Source organism: Lolium rigidum, chromosome 5, assembly GCF_022539505.1.
Source record: "Lolium rigidum isolate FL_2022 chromosome 5, APGP_CSIRO_Lrig_0.1, whole genome shotgun sequence".
Taxonomy (NCBI): Eukaryota; Viridiplantae; Streptophyta; class Magnoliopsida; order Poales; family Poaceae; genus Lolium; species Lolium rigidum.
In genome coordinates this window covers 250,559,496-250,581,708 of record NC_061512.1, presented here as the reverse complement: position 1 = coordinate 250,581,708, position 22,213 = coordinate 250,559,496, and the positions used below count along the sequence as shown (strand labels likewise).

General features: G+C 50.4%; 2 protein-coding genes across 2 annotated transcripts; one reads left to right on the top strand and one right to left on the bottom strand.

Annotated features, from left to right (window-relative positions):
- The first annotated feature begins 13,864 nt into the window (after window positions 1-13,864).
- On the top strand, window positions 13,865-14,633 carry LOC124655374 (dehydration-responsive element-binding protein 1H-like). The gene has a single exon (XM_047194281.1). The coding sequence runs from the start codon at window positions 13,865-13,867 to the stop codon at window positions 14,519-14,521; it is 657 nt and encodes a 218-aa protein (XP_047050237.1). The 3' UTR covers window positions 14,522-14,633.
- A 5,414-nt stretch (window positions 14,634-20,047) lies between these two features.
- Window positions 20,048-21,698, bottom strand: LOC124653961 (dehydration-responsive element-binding protein 1B-like). Its single transcript, XM_047193012.1, has 2 exons — window positions 21,576-21,698; window positions 20,048-21,015 (listed from the first exon to the last, which is right to left on the bottom strand). The coding sequence occupies exons 1-2, from the start codon at window positions 21,638-21,640 to the stop codon at window positions 20,406-20,408; spliced, it is 675 nt and encodes a 224-aa protein (XP_047048968.1). The 5' UTR covers window positions 21,641-21,698; the 3' UTR covers window positions 20,048-20,405.
- Window positions 21,699-22,213: the final 515 nt, after the last annotated feature.

The window sequence follows — 22,213 nt, the reverse complement described above, 5'->3', positions numbered from 1 at the left end:
GTTGCCGGGAAGATGATGAGGTTGGAGTTTGTAGAAATCTAAAAGATCAAGGAAAAAAGAAGATGGAGGAAGGCCAAAGCCACGCTCAAAGTGAGCAAGAAAAACAACACGTTCACCGTCCCGGGGTTTCGGTACTATTTCGTCACCAGGAATCCGGCAATTGACTCCTTCCGGAATCCTACGGGACCGGTATAACCAATCGATCTCATACTTAGAAACATTGGAGCCCATCCAGGCTCCGCGGGTGATTGGGGAAGGCTCCTCGCCGGAAGATTGGCTAGAGCTACTTGAAGCTTCACCGGAGCTACCAGCTTTAAGATGGCTGCCGGATGCTTGGCTAGAGCTACCGGGTTCTAGGTGGCTACCGGCATCTTGGTTGCTACCGGCGTCTTGATGGCTACCGGAACCTTGCTGGCTACCGGAGTCCTGCTGACTGCCGGAATCTGTTCTTATCGAATCTGAAGATGTAGATTCGCCGGAAGATTGTTTGCTACGACTAGCGGAAGAGGAAGAGGAAGATGCGGAGGAAGATTCCTCGTCAGACATTGGATGGGAGGCAAGGAAACAGAAATCCCACACTTGACCCCCACGTGAAGATCTACGAGTAAGAGAAAAACAAAAGAAAAAGGAAGAAATAAGAACACCGTAGACCCCAGATCTGAAAAGCGAGCAAATGGCAAACAAAGCAAGATTAGAACTGACCTTGAGTGTCGCAGTTGATGAGGAAGACCTTCTCCGGCGAAAGAACAGGCCTGCGGTCGCCGGTGAGCTCTGCCGACGGCGAGGCGGTGAAGGTCAAGAAGAAGCGAGAATGCAGTGCGCCTGAAGAAGACGCTGCAGGAACTCTCCGCACGACGAGGTCCGGCGGAGGCGCGGCGTAAGTTCGCCGGGCGGCGAGGCTCAAGCGAGCAGCGGCGACGAAGCGCGGTGAAGGTGCAGAGGCGAGGAGCACTATGCGCGAAGGTAGAGAATGCGAAGAAGAGGAAGAAGAAGGGGCAGTTGAGCTTATAAAGGAGAGAGAAGGTGGGCCGAAAACCGCTGGGCCAGCGCGGTTTGCCTCGCGGCCCGCGACGGTTCGCGTCGCTGATCGCCACGTGTCATAGAGATACACGCGGAAAAAAGAAGGCCACACCGAGGCGCACACGGGATGCGAAGCGGTGAGTGGGATCTGGAGCGGTGCATTTAATGAGCGCGCAAGTGTCAATACGAAGTGACAACTGACACTGGCGCGACAGTCACAGTGCGCATGTCTCTGACACGCACAGAACCCGAAATATTCTCGACCTCGTCGAGGAGAGACTTAAAGACTAAGATACCGGAGAGTAAGATGCCGGAGAATGCCTTGCGAACAGAAAAAATGCGAGTCCGGGCGAAGATGCCGGATGTGAGCCAAAAACCAAGAAAGTTAAACCGGTATCTAAGATAAGAAAACCTGGCATGGTCTGTTGGATAGGATCCGCCAGACCATACCAGCTTCGGGGACTAATGTTGGGGGGATGACCCCCGGTATGCCAAAGGTGTGCCATACCGGGTGGTCTTACCCTTCAAGATACCGGTTTAATGTTCATGCCGGAATAAGAAATAGAGTTTTGGCTAAGTGAAGCTAAGCCGGTATCCCCAAGAGGGGTATACCGGAACCAGGAAGGAAAGATACCGGCGCACCAGTAGGAACAACGTGCCGGCTGACTGGTCAAAGATTCCGTCAGGAGCTAAAGGACAAGGATGAGCTAAGCAAAGTAGCTTTAAACGAAGACTAGAAGACAAGGAGGAGGATGACGGTCAAAGAAGCCGGAGGACGTCATCCTTCATGTTTAAAGAAGACCCCGGCGTCATCCGTGATTAAAGTAGCTTTATAAAGTATCTTTGTAAAGTAGTTTGTCTAGTCAAAGATCCCATTAGGGTTTCTTGTTCCGTAAGCCACCCTCTCCCCTATATAAGGAGAGGGGGCAGCCCTTTATACGGGCGCGATCCACAGTAGAGAGAACAACCTGTAACCTGTCTGGAGATCAATGAACATGGTGATCTAGAGCGAGTTCGTCCTTGTGTCTTTCTTCTTCTACCTCTGGCCTTGGCCAAGTTCTTGAGGAAAGCATCCGGAAGTTCGTCCATCTAGTCACAAACCCTCCCCCGAATCCTCTAGCGTCCATTCGGCCCTAAGATAAGCCATCCCATGGCATCTGCTCGTTCACCACGACGACATAAGAAGGCCGAGTCGGATGCTGTTGAAGCTAGGCAAGAAGCTGACAAAGCTAAGGCTGATGCTGCTGGTGTCGAAGATCTTCGGAAACGTTTGCATGGTGCCGAGACTTCGCTGAGCGATCACATAGCTGCACAAATCGCTCGTGAAGAAGCGATTACTAAACGTATAAGGACGCAAAATCGTCGCTTTGTCAGTAAGTATCTGAACCACTTCATATCCTTTGGATTTTTCCTATCTGCACTCTTTTGCTAACCGGGTGTTTATATTGGCAGATAAAACCTCTCAAGAATTTGAACTTGAGGATCCCGACAATGATCCTCTTCTTGACGCCGTTTCGTTCCTTGAATTTCATGGGACGGAAGCGCGTGAGGGCATTGATGAAGCTAGGACAGGGTTGTCGAAGCTTTTCCCCTACTTCTTCCCGAAGAAAGAGGAGCCCGCGACTTTCCTTGGTCTTGCCAAGTGCTTTAATCCTCCCGAAGATCTTGGGCTGAAGATGCGCCATGAGAACATGAAGGTTGCCGTTGAAAGCACCGTCGCCCTAGTTGCTGACAGTCAACAGACTATTGACTGGGCCAAAGTTGGCGACACGGAGCAGATAGAGCAAGCAAGATGGCGATCATTGGTCAAGGCGGAAAAGCTGAACACGAAGAAAATCCTGGCCTATCTCGGGATCAAGCCATCTTCGACTCCCAGCTCATCAAGGCCGGAGGTCTAGTTTAATGCTCTTTTGCTTTGTTTTTAGTTTGCCTCCTCCTTTTGGTGCTTGTCGCCATAGTGTTCCTGGCGATGATTAGATCTTCTAGAGGTCCTTCTTACCGTAATAGACATGTATATATTATGAGAATGAATGGAAGTCTATCTTTGTCTCAATGATTGATGTCGACGTTTTTCTATTTTTCGAGTTGATTTTTGACAACTATACGCCGGTTCCTGGTCCTTCCGAAGTTTTTCCTTCGTCTTTGCCGAAGAAATCCTCTCGTCCCCGTTGATTTTGTTGATGATTACGCGAGTAAGGATCCGACGAGAAAAAGTGAAAGAACTTCGAGTACAACTCCGGTCCGTGAAGAAGCAATCGCTTATGCTTATGGAGCAATCTCGAGAATCTTCGAAAGGAGAAAATTGCACTCCAACAAGCTCGAGATGCTATGAGTGAGAAGGACGCCGTTGTTGCTGAAGTTGCTGCAGCCATTTCTCGTGAAAGTGCTATGCTTCAGCTGGCTGACAGATGCTAGCTTGGATATGGCAGGTATGCTTTATTGTCGTGCTTTTCTTTTCCTTTTTGCTTGTCTTCTTATTGCGCACTGGTTTTTGGAAAAAATAGGTTCTTTTTTGGATGCTACTTCTGAGGATGAACGTGTCGAAGCTCGGTCCAATGTACTTCTTCGTCTTGCCAAAGAGCATGGAGTACTATTTCGGGGTACGCCTGAACGAACTCGCCAGATTGTCAGATTTCAAGATCGCGCGCTTCAGGTTCGCGGGTATCTTGACTTCTGTACCAAGACCGTGTCTATGGTTTATAACTCTATGTTTCCTCGGAACATTCAACCAAAAACTCTTCCCGAGTTAATGGAGAAGTTTAAGGATGCCCACAGGATCCATAACTTTGTCAGAGCTCAGCCGGTGGCTGGCGCCGATTTGCCCTTATCATGCTTCGGATCCGCCACTCAAAGCTTGATCGACCCAAGTTGTTGCAAAAGTTCACGAGAAGGTACGGCGCCGAAGAGTTGGTGTTGATCGTATTAACACGAAGGTTACACCTATAGCCGAAGAAATGATTGAAGACCTTCTTCGGATGGATGCCGACTTTTTGCGGATGGTCATTATGCTGATTTTCTTGGCGGCTGCTCTGAAGAAAACGGAATTACCCTTGATGATATATTGAATCAAGACTAATTATTTTCTTTTGGTAGATAATCCTTCCTTGTAAATCATGATTGTGATTATATTGTGAAGCAAACATCATATTTCTATATTTGTCCGGCCCCAGAGTGTTTTCGGTGGCTATTCGTCGTATTTGTAAAATGCGAGATTTTGAACCAAGGCATTTATTCAATATGTAGTTTCGGCTAATATCAGCCCCCGAGCTACTTTGTTGAGTACTATTTTGTATTTTTATTGACTCACGAGGTATTTTAATACCAAGGCAAGGCTTTTCTTTTTTCGAGGGACTATATTGGAATTCGTCGGGTCGGGGACTTTGAACATGTCGATGAAGAAGTTATATTGACACTATCTTTATTATATTGCAGCACCGCGAGCCCGCCTCATTAAAAACCTTCTCCGGCCCCACTCGGTGCCCCGAAAAAGGAAAAGAGTGCGTCTGAAAACTCGCGGGCGTTTTAGTACATTGTATGTTTACAGAGGAGACTATATTTCGTTATCTAGGCGTAAAAACTCCTGAGCTGCGCCACGTTCCAAGGATTTGGCTCGACGTTCCCCGTCTTCTTGTCCTTGATTCTGTATGCTCCTCCTTCGATTACTTCTGTGACGATGTAGGGTCCAAGCCATGGTGACTCGAGTTTTTCGTGACTTTTTTGGTTGAGTCGCAGAACTAAGTCACCAACTTGAAAAGACCTTGGGCGCAATCGTTGAGTGTGGTAATTCTTCAGGTCCTGTTGATATTTGGCGACTCGTGACAGGACTTCATCTCGAGCTTCGTCAAGTGCATCGACGTCATCCTCCAAAGCTTTTCTCGAGGTTTCTTCATCATATTCTGTGACTCTTGGAGAATCGTGCTCTATTTCTATCGGCGGGACTGCTTCGGCGCCATGGACCAGAAAAAACGGCGTCTCTTGTGTCGCCGTATTTGGTGTTGTTCGGATGCTCCACAACACACTTGGCAGCTCATCTGGCCAGGTATGCCGAGCTTTTTCCAATGGACCTAGTAGGCGTTTCTTGATACCATTGCATATGATGCCGTTGGCCTTCTCAACTTGACCGTTGGTCTGTGGATGCGCAACAGACGCAAAACTCAATTTGATGCCCACTTCTGCGCAATATGCTTTGAACTCCTTGGATGTAAAGTTACTGCCGTTGTCTGTGACAATGCTATGAGGAACTCCAAATCTAAAGACGATGCTTTTGACGAACTTAATCGCCGACGCACCGTCCGGTGAATTTATCGGCTTTTCTTCGATCCACTTTGTAAATTTGTCGACAGCGACAAGCATATACTCATAACCTCCTGGCGAAGCTTTGTGTAGTTTTCCCACCATGTCGAGACCCCATTGAGCAAAGGGCCAAGATAGTGGGATTGGCATAAGTTACTGCTGCGGGAGAGTGAGGTTTGGCGGCAAATCTTTGGCACGCGTCGCAGAGTTCTCACTATTTCCTTCGCGTCCTCTATTGCCGTTAACCAGGTAAAATCCTGCTCCGAAAACTTTGGCCGCGATAGCTCGACTACTCGCGTGGTGACCGCATATTCCTTCATGCACATCTTTCAGGATGATTCTTCCTTCTTCGGGTGTAACACATCTCTGTAGCACGCCCGAGATACTTCGTTTGTACGGCTCCCCTTTTATCACGGTAAAAGCTTTTGATCTCCTAATTATTCGCCTTGCTTCAAGCTGGATCGTCGGGTATCGTTTTCCTTAGGATGTATGATATGTAAACCTGCATCCATGGAGTTTGCACCATCATGACTAGCTCTTGCTCTTCTTCTTCTGATGTGTCTTTGGTGATACTCGAGGGTTTCTCTTTCTTCTCCTTCTTTGTTTTTGCTGGCTTTGTTGATCTCTCGCTTATCTCTTCCCAGAATACGCCTAGAGGAATCGCGAGACACTGTGACCCGATGTTTGCAAGAACATCGGCTTCATCGTTACTCATCCTGCTGATGTGGTTTACCTCGCAACCATCAAATAATTTCTCCAGCTCATTGTACACCTCTTTGTATGCTATCATACTTTCGTTGATCGCATCACATTGGTTCATAACTTGCTTGTGCCACCAATTGTGAGTCGCCGAAAATTTTCAGTCGGGTTGCACCGCACGCTTTCGCCATCTTCATCCCGTGTATGAGAGCTTCATATTCTGCTTCATTGTTAGACGCGTTTGGGAACGTCATCCGCAGAACATATTTCAACTTATCGCCTTCAGGTGATACCAATATTACGCCTGCTCCAGCACCTTCCAACCTTTTGGACCCGTCGAAGTTCATGGTCCAAGTTCTCGATAAATCTGGAGGCCCTGTGTTTTGTAGTTCCATCCACTCTGCAATGAAATCTGGTAAAACCTGCGATTTTATTGCTTTTCTTTTTCATACGTGATGTCCCGAGGAGAAAGTTCTATTCCCCAAAGGGAGACACGACCCGTAGCTTCCGGGTTGTTCGAGTATATTTGACAAGGGAGCCTCATTAACTACTATTATCGGGTGCGTCGAAAAATAGTGTCGCAATTTTCTTGCTTGTCGTGAATACTCCATATGCCGGTTTCGATATTGTGGGTACCGCTTGTTTTGAAGGTGAAAGTACTTCGCCGATGAAATATACTCGGCCCTGCGAACTCCATGAAGCTTGCCTTCTTCTTCTCTCTCGACTACTAGGGCCGTGCTGACCACCTGAGGTGTGGCTGCAATGTACAAGAGGAGAGGTTCTTTCTCTTTAGGCGCCACCAATATCGGTGGTGTCGAAATTGCTCGTTTGAGGTTCTCGAAGGCTCTATCTGCTTCCTCGTTCCATTGAAATTTTCCCCCCTGTTTGATCAATGCATAGAACGGTAGCGCCTTTTCTCCTAGCCTGGCGACGAATCTGCTTAAAGCTGCGACTCGCCCCGTTAGCTGTTGTATTTCTTTCAACTTTGTTGGCTTTCGCATAGTCACTATGGCCTGGATTTTTTCAGGGTTAGCTTCAATCCCTCTTGCTGATACTAAGAACCCGAGAAGTTCTCCTGCAGGAACTCCGAACGAGCACTTTGTCGGGTTCAGCTTGAGGCAGAATTTATCGAGGTTGTCGAAGGTTTCCTTCAAATCGTCGATCAGAGTCGACCCCTTCTTTGATGTTATTACGACATCGTCGATGTAGACTTGTACGTTTTTTCCAATCTGTGTTGCTAGGCACTTCTGCATCATCCGTTGATATGTTGCTCCCGCGTTTTTCAAACCAAAGGGCATTGTTTTGTAGCAAAACACGCCATAAGGTGTGATGAACGCTGTTTTGGCTTCGTCTTCTTCTTTTAATCTGATCTGGTTATAACCGGAGTATGCGTCCAAAAAGGAAAGACGTTCGCATCCTGCTCGTGGAGTCGATGATTTGATCGATCCTTGGGAGGGGAAAGTGATCCTTGGGACAATGTTTATTGAGACACGTGAAGTCGACGCACATGCGAAGGACTATTGTGTGTTTTTTCGGCACCATCACTGGGTTAGCTACCCATGTGGCTTTGGTAGATATTTCTCTGATGAAACCAGCATCTTTGAGTCGATCTATTTCTGATAACATGGCTTTGCGGCTAGGCTCCGAAAACGCCGCAAAGGTTGCTTTACTGGTCTTGCGAGAGGATCCAAATTGAGGTGGTGCTCGGCAAGTTCCCTGGGTACTCCTGGCATGTCAGCTGGACACCATGCGAAGATTTTCCAGTGCTCACGGAGGAACTCGACGAGCGCGCTTTCCTATGCGACATCCATGTTTCCGGCAATGGATGTTGTTTTCTTTGGACCTGTCGGGTGGATCTGTACCTCTTTTGAATCCTTTGTTGTATTGAAAGTTGGCTCCTTGGAAGATCTCCCTACCTCTGGCAGCACATCATAATCAGTGAACCTTGGTGCCGCATATTCTGCTTGCATCCCGAAAGTTTCTGATAGTCGATGAAAATCCTTGTCGCATTTATCAGATAACGCGAAACTTCCTTTGATTGTGATAGGTCCCTTAGGTCCAGGCAACCTCCACAACGAGATATGTATAATGCGGTACTTGCCATGAACCCGGCATATGCTGGTCGTCCCAATAAAGCATGATATTGCGATGGAAAATCCACAACTTCGAACTCCAAATTCTCTATCCTGTAGTTTTCTCGGGTTCCAAACTGATCGTCGAGGTTGATCTTGCCCAACGGATAACTTGGCTTCTCTCGGTGTAATCCCATGGAAACGTGTGTCGGTTGGTTTCAAGTTTGCCGAGGATATGTTCATCTTCCTCAATGTATCTGCATACATGAGGTTTAAGCTCGCTGCCGCCATCTATGAAAACTCTCGACACGTCAAAACCAGCGATTCTGCGGGTAAGATGAGTGCTGATTGTCCTGGTCGAGGAACTTGCTCGCGGATGGTCTCGCGATTGTGAAGCCGATGTCTTGCCCCGACCAATTTAAGTACTCGATCGTTGGTGGAGGCATCTTCTCTGCCATGAACACTTGTCGCGAGATTACCTTCACGCGCCTGTTGGATGGCCTAGCTTTCGAATCATCGAGACCGCACCGTTAGAATTAGGATCAACATATGGAGGTGGGTGTGGTGCTGCCGCTATTCCGAGCTGGTGTCGATTTTCGTCGGTAATTGCGGGAGGAGGTGGAAGGTGGATCTCGCTCCTTGGCTCCCGAGGGTTTCTGTTATTTGCCTCGGGCATTTGCAATTCCTGCGGCTCGCAGCATTGCCTGAAAATTACGGCAGTCTTTCTGGAGATGTCCTGACTGCCTCTTTCCATTGTTGTCGAGGTAAAAGTGCATTTGACACGGACCGTTCATCATCTCCTCGGGAGACACGTAAGGTCTTGGAATCCTTGGTCCACTATTTTGCCTGTTGCCACGAAAATCACCTCTATTGTCGCCTTGTTGCTCGTTACTCCTTTGATAGTCATCTCGACTATTTCCTCCAGGATTTCCCCGAAATCCGGCCGATATATGGCCGGGAGCATCGTTGTTGTAGAACTGGCGAGAAAATCGTCTTCTATTTTGATAATTTCGACCACGATCCTCTTCTGGCGACCTGTGTCGCTTGTTGTATATTGCGTCTTCTCCATCTGCCCACTTATTGGCTATCTCCATGAGTGCTGATATGGTCTTAGGGTTAGTTCTCCCTAAGTCCTCGACGAAGTCGCCTCGCCGAATTCCTGCTACGAACGCATCTATTGCTCTCTCGTCAGATATATCTTCTGCCGAGTTTTTTATAATGTTCCACCGCTGTATATATTTTCTCATCGATTCGTCATGTTTTTGTCGACACGCTCTCAACTCTTCCAATGACGCAGGTTTCTTGCAGGTGGATCGGAAATTTTTCACGAAGATGTCCTCAAAGTTATCCCAGCTGTCGATGGAACTTGGGGGGAGTTTCTTTATCCAAGATCTCGCGGCACCGCTCAAGTGAACTTGGATACTTTGCATAGCTGTTGCTCTGGTTCCTCCTACCAGCTTCACCATCTCGAGATAATCCACGAGCCAATCCTCGGGATCTTGCGGTCTGTCGAATTTCTTGAAATTTTCGGGTAGCTTGAACCCTTTTGGGACCCGAGTCTTTCGAACTCTTCTCGTGAAACACGGGAGCCCACACATATCTTCGTCGGCAACTTCGGTGAATGCGCGCTCTCTTCTTTCTTGTCGCGCTCTGTCTACCCTTACTTGGACTGCTGTGTCTCTTGCTCCACTTGTTCTTGGAGGATCTTGAACTGCTGCGGTTGGTCGTGGACTATTTTGCCTAGGGTTTTCTTCGGGAGGCGTTGTTGCAAACGCTGTTCCCATAACTCCTACTTCAGCCATCACCATATTGAACAATGGTTCTCTCGGGTCCCCAGGAGGTGGTCTGGACGCCAAGATGTAAGCTTCGTGTTGCCATGTAACATGCTTCGGTGTTTTTGGGATGATATTTCCCCTTTCATCGATCGTCATGAAGGACATGTCGAGATTTTGAATTAGGTTTCCCCTCTCTCCTTCGGGTATATTTTTGCAGCCGAGATCTCGATCTTCTTCGGGCCTCTCGATGGCTATCCGCGAAGTTTCGATCGTCGACCGAGCCCCTGCTCGACGCCTGCTCGGACGCGGAAGCCGCCTCTTTTCTCCTATTCAAGGATGCTGTCATGTTTTCCAGCTCTCGACTTACTCGAGCAAGTCTATATTGATATGCTTGTAGCTCTTGTGCGGTAGCGGTGGTGGTCATTGGTTCGAACCATCCATGGCTCTTGCAGCCCTGTCCCATGCTGCTTGCGGGAGTTGTACTCTTTCTCGAGGCGAGGACCCGACGTATTTAGTGCCTAGGCCTCTCCTGAGATCAGCGGGATCGACGTATGGGTTTCCCAAATTGTCGAAAGCCTCTGATGTTCTGGCTCTGATCGGCCTGCCTCTTCGATCGCATAGATCTGATGATATTTTGAGCATTGATTTTTGTCAGGATTGGTGACACCATCGTATAGATTGGTGAAGACCTTTCCAATGGCAACGATTTGTCGATGAAGTTGAAGTCTGTCGACGCTATCGGAATCGCTGCTTATAAAGGAGTCCGCGAGACGACTCGAAGGGTGTGTCGGCGAAGATCTTGACGAGCTTTCCCTTCGCCTTGGTGTCGATGAAGCGTGGCGAAGAAAACTCCTCGTCGATCGACGAGAAGTCAGAATCAACCGCTGAAAATTCCGACGAGATCGGAACTTCGAGACGGTAAGATCCGTCCTTGTTGACGCCAAATCGGAATTCTCCGAACGTCATGATGATGGGCTCCTCCAGATAGGCACATGCATCCATACGGGAGGGCGGGTGAGGAATAAAATTGACTAGATCGAGTTTTTCCCTTGTTACCTCGATCCATCGCATTGCTTGCTACCGACGAAGTCGACGATCTTGAACGTGCCATCGAGATCAGCTCCTTGCAACCTCTAATTCCCACAGACGGCGCCAATTGACAAGGGATTAACTTGTCAATGCCTACAGGTGTAGACTAGGGTTTTGATAGAAGTAGAGGGCAAGTAGATCTCGAAGGTTTCAGTCGAAAAGTACTCGACGATTATGAAAACTAGGGTTATGTTGACAATAGATTCGATCCTTTCTTTGTCCCTCGACTCCCCTTATATAGGAGGTGGAGCCGAGGGTTTCGTAATACACAAGTTACAGAATTCGGGAGGGTTTCATACTCAACCCGTGAGATTATAAAACTCTATCTTTCCTAAAACAAACTATCTTTCCTTAATACTAAATGGGCTTCCGAATCTTCTTATTCTTCGAGTAGTGGGCCTCCGATGAAACCCCGGGTACTATCTTCGGCAGGCCCATTTGGGATGCCTATGTCAGTGGGCCCCCCGTAGCCCTTCCGACTCCGCCTCTTCGCCTATTTAAAGCCTCGTGACCTAAATCTTCGATACGAATAAGCCACGGTACGAGAAAAGGTCCAGAGCCGCCGCCATCGCGAAGCCAAGATCTGGGGGACAGGAGTCTCTGTTCGGCACGCCGCGGGACGGCGAAGTGCCCCGGAAGGCTCCTCCATCGACACCACCGCCATCTTCATCACCGCTGCTTGTCTCCCATGAGGAGGGAGTAGTTCTCCATCGAGGCTAAGGGCTGTACCGATAGCTATGTGGTTAATCTCTCTCCTATGTACTTCAATACAATGATCTCATGAGCTGTTTACATGATTGAGATCCATATGATGAGCTTTGTATCGCTACTAGTTTATGTGCTACTCATGTGATGTTATTAAAGTAGTCTATTCCTCCTGCATGGTGTAATGGTGACAGTGTGTGCCCTGGGCGAGTCTAAGATTTTGAGGGCCCTGGGAGAGACTAAAATTTCGGGCCTTAATATAGACACGACGATAGTAATAATGAATATATACGTAAAAAACATGTCCTCAATAACATTTAAATGCATCCGAAAACAATAGCATATGTAATAATTTATACATAGTACCTTAAAATTTCCTTGTAACATTTCTTGATGAGAAGTCACTAATGATGGGATCGATGTCGATGTCATCCAATAATTTCTTCTCAATGCATAATGTTGCCAAACCATTTAACCTCTGTTGAGTCATTGTTGACCTCAAATAATTCTTCAATAATTTCAACTTTAAAAAACTCCTTTCTCAAGGAAGACCAGATGGACCCTTTCTCAAGGAAGACGACATCGACAAGATGACAAGTCGACGAACTGACCATCAAAAATTAAGAATTAGAGGAAAATTACTTTAAAATAAAAGAGTGTGTTACATGAGTAGTGGCGAACTGTTACCGGCGGACGGCGGACGGCGATTGAATCTCTGATCGGTGCGGGAAGCCGAACTGTGCTGTGCCCGGGAGATCGCTGATCGTCGCACCCATCCCCTGGTCGCACCGTCGCAGGAAGATTGCATCATGACGTCGACCCAGCGTCGAGCATCGTCCGGGCTCGACCGTCGTTCGGGGCTGGGCGTCGTAAACGAGGAAAAGAATACGGAGATCAATCCCTCCTGCCCTGCCTCCTGGCTGCAACGAACCGAACGAGAACGAAGCGACGAGGCGGAGAAATACGAAGCAAAGTCCGGAAGGCTGCGTGGAATACGAAGCAAAGTATGGAAGGCTAATTAATCGTCCGTGTCTCCCGGATCGATGGAAATACGAAGCAATCAAGCAAAGTCTTGTTCACGATCTGCCCATGGGCCTTTTTTTTCAGCTGAGCATAGTTACTACTTAGACAGGCAACATATGTACATATATTTAGGATTGGGCCCCCAGATTTTTAGGGCCCCGGGCGGCGCACACACCCGCCCACCCACTAGGGCCGGCCTCGTTTCCGCTATGATTTCCTTTCCGTTCTTCGTTATTTGCTTGTTGCGTTTATAACGGATGAGGCGACCTAGGGTGGAGGAGAGCGTGACCTAGGGCGGAGGGGATGAGGCCACCGGGCGAATGGGATCAAGGGAGCTAGGCGTGGCGGAGGAGTGCTCGGCCATGGCGGAGATGGAAGATGAACACCTAGGTCGAGGTGGAGATGGAAGACGAGGCGTAGCGATATCATTCTGCCCGATTTTTCAGATGATTTAAATTTTTCTTAAATGTCTTATATTTTGACACGAAGGGAGTAGTAATTATTTGTACTGAAAAATTATGTTATTAAGGAAAGATATTTTATAAAATAGAGAAAATAACATTTTCTTATTCTTTATTAAGGGATCATCTCAATACAACATCTCTAAATAACTCTCTCTTTTAAATAAATATGAATTTTATGAATTAAATCTAATAGATGCTGACGTCACATAATTATACTTGCCCTAAACATTCACTGCAATAGCTAATATATACACCCCTAATGATGGGGGATCAAGTAGAGGTTTTGGCGGGAGTACTAGAAGGTATCAGAAGTACAAATTAAAATTTGGGGGTCTGTCTGTCATGTCGTTTTGGCTCCATATGCACTCCAAGCTAACGAGCGGAGCCCTCCAAATATATTTTACAAAGAAATAACGCGGTTAAGATACATAATACAGTACATCCAACTGTTTGGGCCTCCAATGGGCTGAGTGGAGCCCGATTAGTCAATCACCACCACTCGTTAACTCTTGAGCGCGAAGCTGCCTTTTTGAACGCCACGCGGCAGCTTGGCACCGGCTGTTCCGTTCCAACGTGGCAGTCGGCACCCGACCCCACGTAGATTTTGAACGCGTCACGCACAAACTATATAAGACTGCCCTCCACACAGCAGACTGAGTTACCCGCCACTCCGAGCTCGAGCTCGACAATCTAGCCTGCCACCACACTCTGTTCCAGACTTCCAATGGACGGCATGGGCGGCGCCGAGCAATGGAGCTCCCCTTCCTCGCCGTCTTCGCACCAGAAGCGCCCGGCGGGGCGCACCAAGTTCAAGGAGACGCGGCACCCGGTGTACCGCGGCGTGCGGCGCAGGGGCAGCGCCGGGCGGTGGGTGTGCGAGGTGCGCGTCCCCGGCAAGCGCGGCGAGCGGCTCTGGCTCGGGACCTACGTCACCGCCGAGGCTGCCGCGCGCGGGCACGACGCCGCCATGCTCGCGCTGGGAGGAGGCTCCGAACTGTGCCTCAACTTCGCCGACTCCGCCCGGCTTCTCGCCGTCCCGTCCGGACTCGCCGATCTCGCGGCCGTCCGGCGCGCAGCGCTCGCCGCCGTCGCGGACTTCCAGCGCCGGGAGGCCGCCTATTGCGCCGAGACCATCCCAGGCCCAGCCGACGAGGTCGACACCTCCAGCGCGCTGGATGAACTGTTCGAGCTGCCGGCGACGGCTGTGCTGGGCAGCGACATGTACGACTTCGAGCTGGACATGTCCGGGGAGATGGACCTGGGCTCGTACTACGCGGACTTCGCGGAGGGGATGCTACTTGACCCGCCGCCGCCGCACGAATCCACCGAGGCTTGCTGGGACGGCGGAGCTGATTGCGCCGCGCTCTGGAGCCACTACTGAAACTGAAACACCCGACCCTGTTTTGACAGAATATCTCTCGAACGAACTCAACCTGCTCCCGCTCAGCAAATTAAAATCTGAGTAACCCATTTGATTAAGCTCACAAAATCCTAGGGACACATCTGGCAAACTCATTTCTATGCCACTGAGACGTATATGTGCGTATAGATAAGACGTATAGATAAGACGTATTTTAAAAAAATCAAGCCAAAAAAAGTTTTTTTTGCGGGTAAACCTGGAACTTTATTGAACAGGCGCGGTTACAGAGCGATCAAGTTCTAGAAACTAAAGGACATCTTTAGGGCCAGAACCTAACCATATCATAGACTGCCCAAGCAAAGTTTGATTAAACTTTTATAGAAATTCACCAATAATATGATATTCCATAGAGATCGCATGAAAATATAGTTGATGATTTTATTTTTTTGTATTAAATGATTTGATTTTTAAAAAATATTATAAAATTTATTCATTGAAACGGAAGGAGTATTATCTTTACCCAAAATAGAAACCACACACTGGCAAAAAATTGCCCCTATTCCTGCTATATTGGAAGAACACGGCTATTTTCCATGCATGATCGTAATAGTGCCTGCTAAAGTTACAACAACAATCGATGGTTTCATCATCCTTCTGGTGCGGACACGGGGCATGGGCATGCCCGCCTGTGCCGTTCATCGTTAAATAATATGTAAAAAAAATACCGAAATTTGGGGTCGAAGCATCCCTAATGGTACGGGTATGGCCTCGTTGGCCGTACAGTGGTCGTGTTGATGGCTCAAAACGGATCATTATCTTCGAAAATTTTCTAAGACTTAGAATATGAGTTCAGTGGATTGAAAGGGCAATATTTTAATAGCATAACCTCAGTAAAAAATCAAGGAGTATTTGAACATGATTAGGGAGTAGATTACCTTTTTCCTCTTCTCTCCATTAGTCTAACTCTAAACACTTTTATTTGAACATACAAAATCAAAACTATTTAAGAACTTTTATTTCATATATATGACTTGTCTCCCATGAAACGCTTACGTTTTCGGTCGGTTAGCTCGACCACAATGATGACCGACTCTTCTTTGGTATGTGGATTCCAACCCAAATTAATTTGCCTTCAAAGTGATGATCCCATTGTCGTTGTCCCTATTCGTCTTTCTAGGGAAATGAACAACGGAAGGGGTTCGTGGAGGTAACTCAAACCCCATGTTCCCTTCGTGTAGATTAATCAAAGCTTGCATAGTTCTTAAAAAGGGCCTACCAAGAATGATAGATGCTATTGAATCTTTGGGCATATCATCAATAACAAGATCAACAAGTGCAAGACAATCTTTAATTTGCACAACAATTATTTTCTTGATGCCTACAGTTTGTTGTAAGTAGAGTCAGCTAGATGATGATGGATGAGGCGGCAGGAGTTGATGGTGGCGACGATAGAACTTTGGTGAAGACGAGATCTGATTGTGCCTACAAAATGAGGTTTCGTGGAGTTCTCTCTCTCAGACGCCCTCGTTGATCTCACAAGAAATACTTGGTTTGACAAAGCAGTACCACCGACACACCGTACGATCATTCGTACGGGCGGGGATGACGGTACCATTGGTCGGTAAGGTAACTGTTGAATGTCTTCGAGGACTGGTTCACTTGGCGATATTCCCACGTCGTGCTTCATTAATTAATTACCTTTCATTTAATCCTCAAAGTGTCCATTTTCTGCATAAAATAAAATAACAAGGAGATTTGCACATTTTTTCAATGATGTGATTAGTGGCAAGGTATAGAGAGATATTTTCATCATAATGAAGAAAGATACCCGGTTTAAACGGGATAAAGATGAGTGTTTTTACCACTCATCAGCAATAGTGACAAGGAGGAGGGCTGCGTCTAGGACAACAATAGTGGCGAGCCGAGTGAGTGTGTCAACAAGAGCCTCGCTTATGAGCTGCCGGAAGACCTCCACGCTTCCTCTGCACCTCTCAGACCACCCAATGTATCCTCCATTCTTTCTATGTATTTTTTGCTATTTTTTCTTAGATGGATTGATGATTAAAACATGTATTGAGAGCTCGCTAGTATATGTGCTTATATTGATTACCTAATTTATGTAGACATGCTTCTATGGAATTGATGGTTAAAACATGTATTGAGAGCTCGCTAGTATATGTGCTTATATTTGACTATGGTTTTCTGCAACTGGAACTTTCAGCGGCTGTGTGCATCCTTGTTATGCAGAGGCCGGGTGTAATACTTGACTTAAGTAATAATAAAGCGCCCTTTATCGAAAAAAAATTGAGAGCATGCTAGTATATGTGCTTAAAATGATTGTCTAATTTATGTAGACATGTTTCTATGGAATTGATGGTTGATACTTGTAGTTTGATGATTGTGTGTAACCTGATATGTAGTGATGTTATTTGGGTTTTCCTTGTACATACAATTGTACAAAGTTCCCCCGGGGGATAACTTCGCTCCCGTCCTCCTGGTCCTGCGTGAGACACGCGTCCACCGAGCTGGGCCCGCCCCACCTCATTATCCTCTCATTAACGACACGAACGACACTGCATCGTCTTCCTCACTAGACGATGCATCTAGAAAAAAACCACCGCGCACGCCCAGCGCCGCGCCACCGCCGCCGCCATGCCCACTCAGCTTCGCTGCCGTTCCGACTCCGTGACGCCGCCGTCCCCTCCGCTCGGTGCCCCCATCTCGCAGTCCCCAAGTCACGAGCAAGCGGGGAACTGACGAGGCGACGACAACGATACAGAGCAGCAGCCGCCGTTGCGAGCCGTGGGCGGCGGCCATGTGTAGCCATGGACGCTCAGAACTGCTACATAAGGGTCGCGCTGAGCGTCCCCCGGGGGATCAAATCCCCGATCCCCCGGGTTGCCAGCCGCCCGATGCAACTAATGGCTCGGATCTGGAGTCAACGCTCCCGCATGGAAAAACAGAGAAGAAAAACCACCTATGGAAATTTCCTTTTTCCCGACCTTCGCGCGCCCGAGCTTGCAGCACCTCCGGCGATGTGGCGTCCGGCTTGCAGTGCCGCCGCCCGACTCGGCACCAACTCCGGCCCCTGATGGCAGCACCCGGTAGCACGACGGCCCCAAGCATGCAGCACCGCCGTCCCGGGATTGTAGCATCGCCACTAGCCGCACGTAGCTTCGCCGGCGGCCTAGTTGCAGATCGGCGGCGCGCCGTCTGTAGCAACCACCGCCGCTACTTGTAGCAATGACCATCGCCCCTTGTAGCAGGTCGCCGCAGCTTGTCGCAGCCGTCGGCCGACCCATGTAGCAGCCGGTGAAGCCCGTCGTAGCGAAGCCTCCGCCGGTTGAGCGAGCTGCGCCGCCGCCGCGGCAAGTACCGGAAGGGTGGCGATTATGTAGCGGCAGCCGCTGCCCGCTGTGCGACACGCCGACGCCGCATGTAGCAGTCGGCGACGCCCATCGTAGCAACAGCCTCTGTCTATTGTAGCAGGCCCAGCCGCCGCCGCCGCGACATGTAGCAGAGGCCGGCGACCATGTAGCAGCAGCCGCCGCCATAGTAGCATACGGCGACCCCGCATGTAGCAGCCGCCGACGCCGCTCGCATCATCGGCTCCCCGGCCGGCGACCTCCCCTGGGTCTCGCATCCAGCTATGGCGGGGCGGAGTCTCATGGCGGGGTGGCGCGGAGCAGGGAGGAGGGATGGTACCCATGGCGGGGTAGGGGAGGTGGTGGTGCAGCAGCGTGGGGGCAAGGCAGCGTGGGGCACGCGGTGCTCCATCTCCAGCCATGGACCCAAGCTCGTGGGAGAGAAGATTGGGGGAAAATCTGCACGAAAGGATAAGGTCGTGGTGGAAGATGGGGTGGGCCCCGCCATGTGCTGCCCGTTTTCTTCTGATCTGCAGGGACGCGTGGCGTGTGTACGAGGCGGGGGATCAAAACGCTGTTCCTCCGGAGGAACGTCAGCGTTTTCCTTTGGGCAATGCTGAGCGTCCCCCGGGGGATCAAATCCCCGATCCCCCGGGTGCCCAACCGTTGGATCGTGTTGTAGGTACGTCTCAGATTGCTAGTTGACTTGGCCCACGTCTAGGCATCTCCATCTAGAATTAAAAAATTCCCACGAAATCGATGCTCACACGCGCCCCCTTTCGCCATGACGCTTGCCCCTGACCGGTGTCCAACTCCGGCGAGGGCGGCATCCATGGCCGCTCGCAGCAAACGACTCGCGCGGGGGAAAACTACCACCGGCGCTGCTCCACTTTGCACAGCACCTCTCCAGTGTGTCGAAGCAGCGCCGCGGCTTGCCATCGCCGATGATGCTCCTCACGCCAGCCCCATCGCCCCGCGTTCGTAGCCCACCGTCGCCTGCCCGCAGCACCGCCCTGGCGCCATCACCGCCCGCACCTTCCGGCTTCTGCCATCACCGCTGGCAGCCATGCTCATCCAAGCCCCCTTGAAGCATAATTAGTCGGCGTTTGTAGCACCGGCGGCCAGCGTTTGTAGCACCGGCGGCTGCCGTTTGGAGCAACAGTGCCTTGCGCTCGACCTTGCAGTAGAAGCGGACGGCGCTTGTAGCAGTGGCAAACGCCGTTTGCTGCAAAGCAATCGGCGGCTGACCTTGCAGAAGCGGCGGCCGGGGCTCGTAGAGGACGGCTGTTTGTAGCAGCATGGACCGTCATTTGTAGCAGGTTGGACGGTTGTTTGTAGCAGGGTCGCCGAACTTCGGTAGCAGCGTGGACCGCCGGTTGTAGCATGTTTGACGGTTGTTTGTACCAGCGCCGCCGGTCTGTTTGTAGCAGCGCGGACCGCCGGTTGTAGCAGGTTCGACGGCTGTTTGTAGCAGCGCCGCCGGCCTTCTGTAGCAGGTTCGACGGCTGTTTGTAGCAGCGCCGCCGGCCTTCTGTAGCAGCGCCGCCGGTCTGTCTGTAGCAGCGCCGGCGGCCTTCTGTAGCAGGGCGGCCGGCTATTTGTAGCAGCGCGGACGACCGTCTGTAGAAGCGGGCGAGCAACTTTCAGGCCGGAGATCCGTGGCGGCGACGGCCGGCGCGAGCCACTCGCAGGGTGGTGGTGAGGCCAGGCATGGAGCACTGGTGGCGGAGATGGAAAGGCCGGCCCTAGTGTTGTAGGGACTCGGCGGAGAGACGCAGGCGAGTAGATCAGGCGAACGCCGCGGCGGAGCGGGTATCCGGCGAATTTTGTTGGTGCGCGGCAGTACCGAGGATTTGGGGAAAAGGCCATGGCCATGGCGCGGTGAGAGGGACGGGAGACAGAAGAGAGAGAGCAGGGAGGAACAGATAAGGATGAGGATGCGATTCCTTCATCTCGTGTGTGGGGCTCGTGGGACGCGTGTCACCCTAGGAAGCAGGAGGATGCGATCGCGTGGATCGTCCGGGGGAATCAGAGCGTTTCCCATTGTTTAATGTTTGCTATATTTGTAAGTGGTAGACACTTTTGAATATTTGACTATGATTTTCTTAAGTCTTGTCGTCTGAAAAAGTGCAACCATAGTTTAAAGAGAAATGCAGTTACACTATTGGCAGAAAGGAGCAACTGAAAACGACTTGCACTCTTTTTAGGTATAACTGGGACATAAAAAATTGTGACTAAGACATAGCAAAAGAAAAATGCAAAGCGTCAAAGCCACTTGGAATGCACAAGGTGCCATTCAACAGTGACGTCTTTATCCCTTTCGTGCCTTAAGAATATCTTGTTTGGGTTCATGGAGTGCAGGATAGATAATAACTGAAGTAGCAATTGGCCCTTCCTCAAATATAGAAACCGGATCTTGACAATGATCGAAGAACACATACTCTGTTTCTTCCTGTATTTGGAAAGAAGAGAAAACAGAGAATATGCAGGTAGTAGTACTACTTCCTTAATATTTTTACAGTCCTGGATTACTCGAGCAACTAGCTCCACAGCGGCGTCTCCACAACCCCGCCGTCCTCACGCCACGCTCCGGCGTCCGGCGGCTCCACGAGCATGCCCTGCGCGAGGCTCTCGTAGTACGGGCCCGCGACCATGCCCCCGAACCACTGCTCGTCGTCGAGCTCCAGCAGGTCGCCGGACGACATGTAGAACAGGGCGGCGGCCGGCGTCGGCGAGCCGAGGACGACCTTCTCGGCTGCAGCCAGGACGGCTGCGGACGCGACCGGGGCAGCCCGCACCGTGAACGCGACGACGGCGAGCGCGACGGCGGCTTTGATCTCCCGCGCGCTGCCGAAGCCGAAGGAGCCGGCGGCGAGGACCGGCAGCATCCGCCAGGCGGAGTCTGCGAAGTTGAGGCAGGCGTCGGGGCCCGAGAGCGCGAGCGCGGCGGCGTCGTGCGCGCGCGCCGCCATCTCGGCGGTGGCGAAGGTGCCGAGCCAGAGCCTGGAGCCCCGGGCGCCCTGCACGCGCATCTCGCACACCCACTGCCCGACGCGGCCGCGGCGGCGCACGCCGCGGTACACCGGGTGGCGCGTCTCGCGGAACTTGGTCCGCCCCGCGGGGCGCTTCGGCGGCTCCGAGGTCACCGTCCTCGCTTCTGCTTCAGTGCTCCCCCCTAAACACATCAAGGGTCGAGATTACTCTATACCCCTTCATAATAAAGGATATGATTGTCATTAGTTAATTTTGTGTTTTTTTGCGTAGTGTTAATTTTGTGTTAAGCACTAAAATCCGTATTGCCCAAATTCATAAATATACGGGCGCTTGTACTATTTTATCCGTATGCCGTCCTTGTCAGCCACGGCTCTGAAATTCATGTGTACGAGTGCCTACGGCGAGCAGGTCGGCCGGCGACGTGATGTCCACGTACGCGTGCATGTGGCCATCGGCGGAGAGAGCACAGCCGACGCCATGAACTGATCAGCACGCCCGGCGGCCAGCTTGGTTGATGTCATAAAGTCTAGATACACGTACCGGAGCTGCTCGGCCGGCAACATGTACACGTGCGTGCGGCCGGCCGCAAGAACGATATATCTAGCAGCAGATTAAGAAAACAGTTAAGGTTTGACCGGATTCTACCGTACTAAATAAGTACCTTAGATCAAAATACCCTTAAGAAGTTTCAAGTGGGGGGAGCACCGAAGCAGGACTCCACCGTCCTGTGGCGCGATTGCTGCTGGTCCTGGCCGGACGTGGACGCGGAGGCGGCGTCCATCTCGGTTCGAGAGCCTGTGTACTGGAGATGGTTGCTCTGTGTTGGGCTGGGTAGCTGTGTGCTGAGGGGCAGTGGAGCTTGGTTTGGAAGAAGGGATTTCTATTTTCGTGCCCTCAGTTCCTTAGTTGTACTCAGTTTTCGCACCTCGCTTGGTTTTCCTCGGTTTTACCCCCAAGCGTTTGTCCGAAACCCGCGAGAAGCAACTCGGACGGCGAGGATTCCCGTTTAGTTGACCGTTCCGTCACGTGTGGGGCCGCGTCGTGTGGGGCCGCGTCGTGTGGGCCCGCGTCGCGTGGGGCTGGTAGAAAGGGACCGCGTGGGACGGGACGAGAGCGTTTGGTTGCACGTGAGCGAGGAGCTGGGTTCGTCTCTCTCGGCCCAAAATTGGCATTATTAAGTGCACCTTTTTCCCTCTTTCTCTCTGTCCTTTTCACCAAATTAGTATAAAATCTAGAGAAGCTTGCATTTCGACTTTCTTCAATTATTTGTGCCTTTTGGCCCTCGTTGTTTGCCCAATATGGCAGCAAATCTAGTACTCCCTACGGTCCATATGTATGTAGTTAAATCTAGAAG

Bases quoted from the DNA above. Each gene is read 5' to 3' on its own strand.
- LOC124655374 (XM_047194281.1), top strand. From the start codon at position 13,865: ATGGACGGCATGGGCGGCGCCGAGCAATGGAGCTCCCCTTCCTCGCCG.
- LOC124653961 (XM_047193012.1), bottom strand. From the start codon at position 21,640: ATGGACGCCGCCTCCGCGTCCACGTCCGGCCAGGACCAGCAGCAATCG. The intron at 21,016-21,575 runs GTCCTGCTTCGG...AGCAGAAGCGAG, and splicing joins TCGCGCCACAGGACGGTGGA to GACGGTGACCTCGGAGCCGC.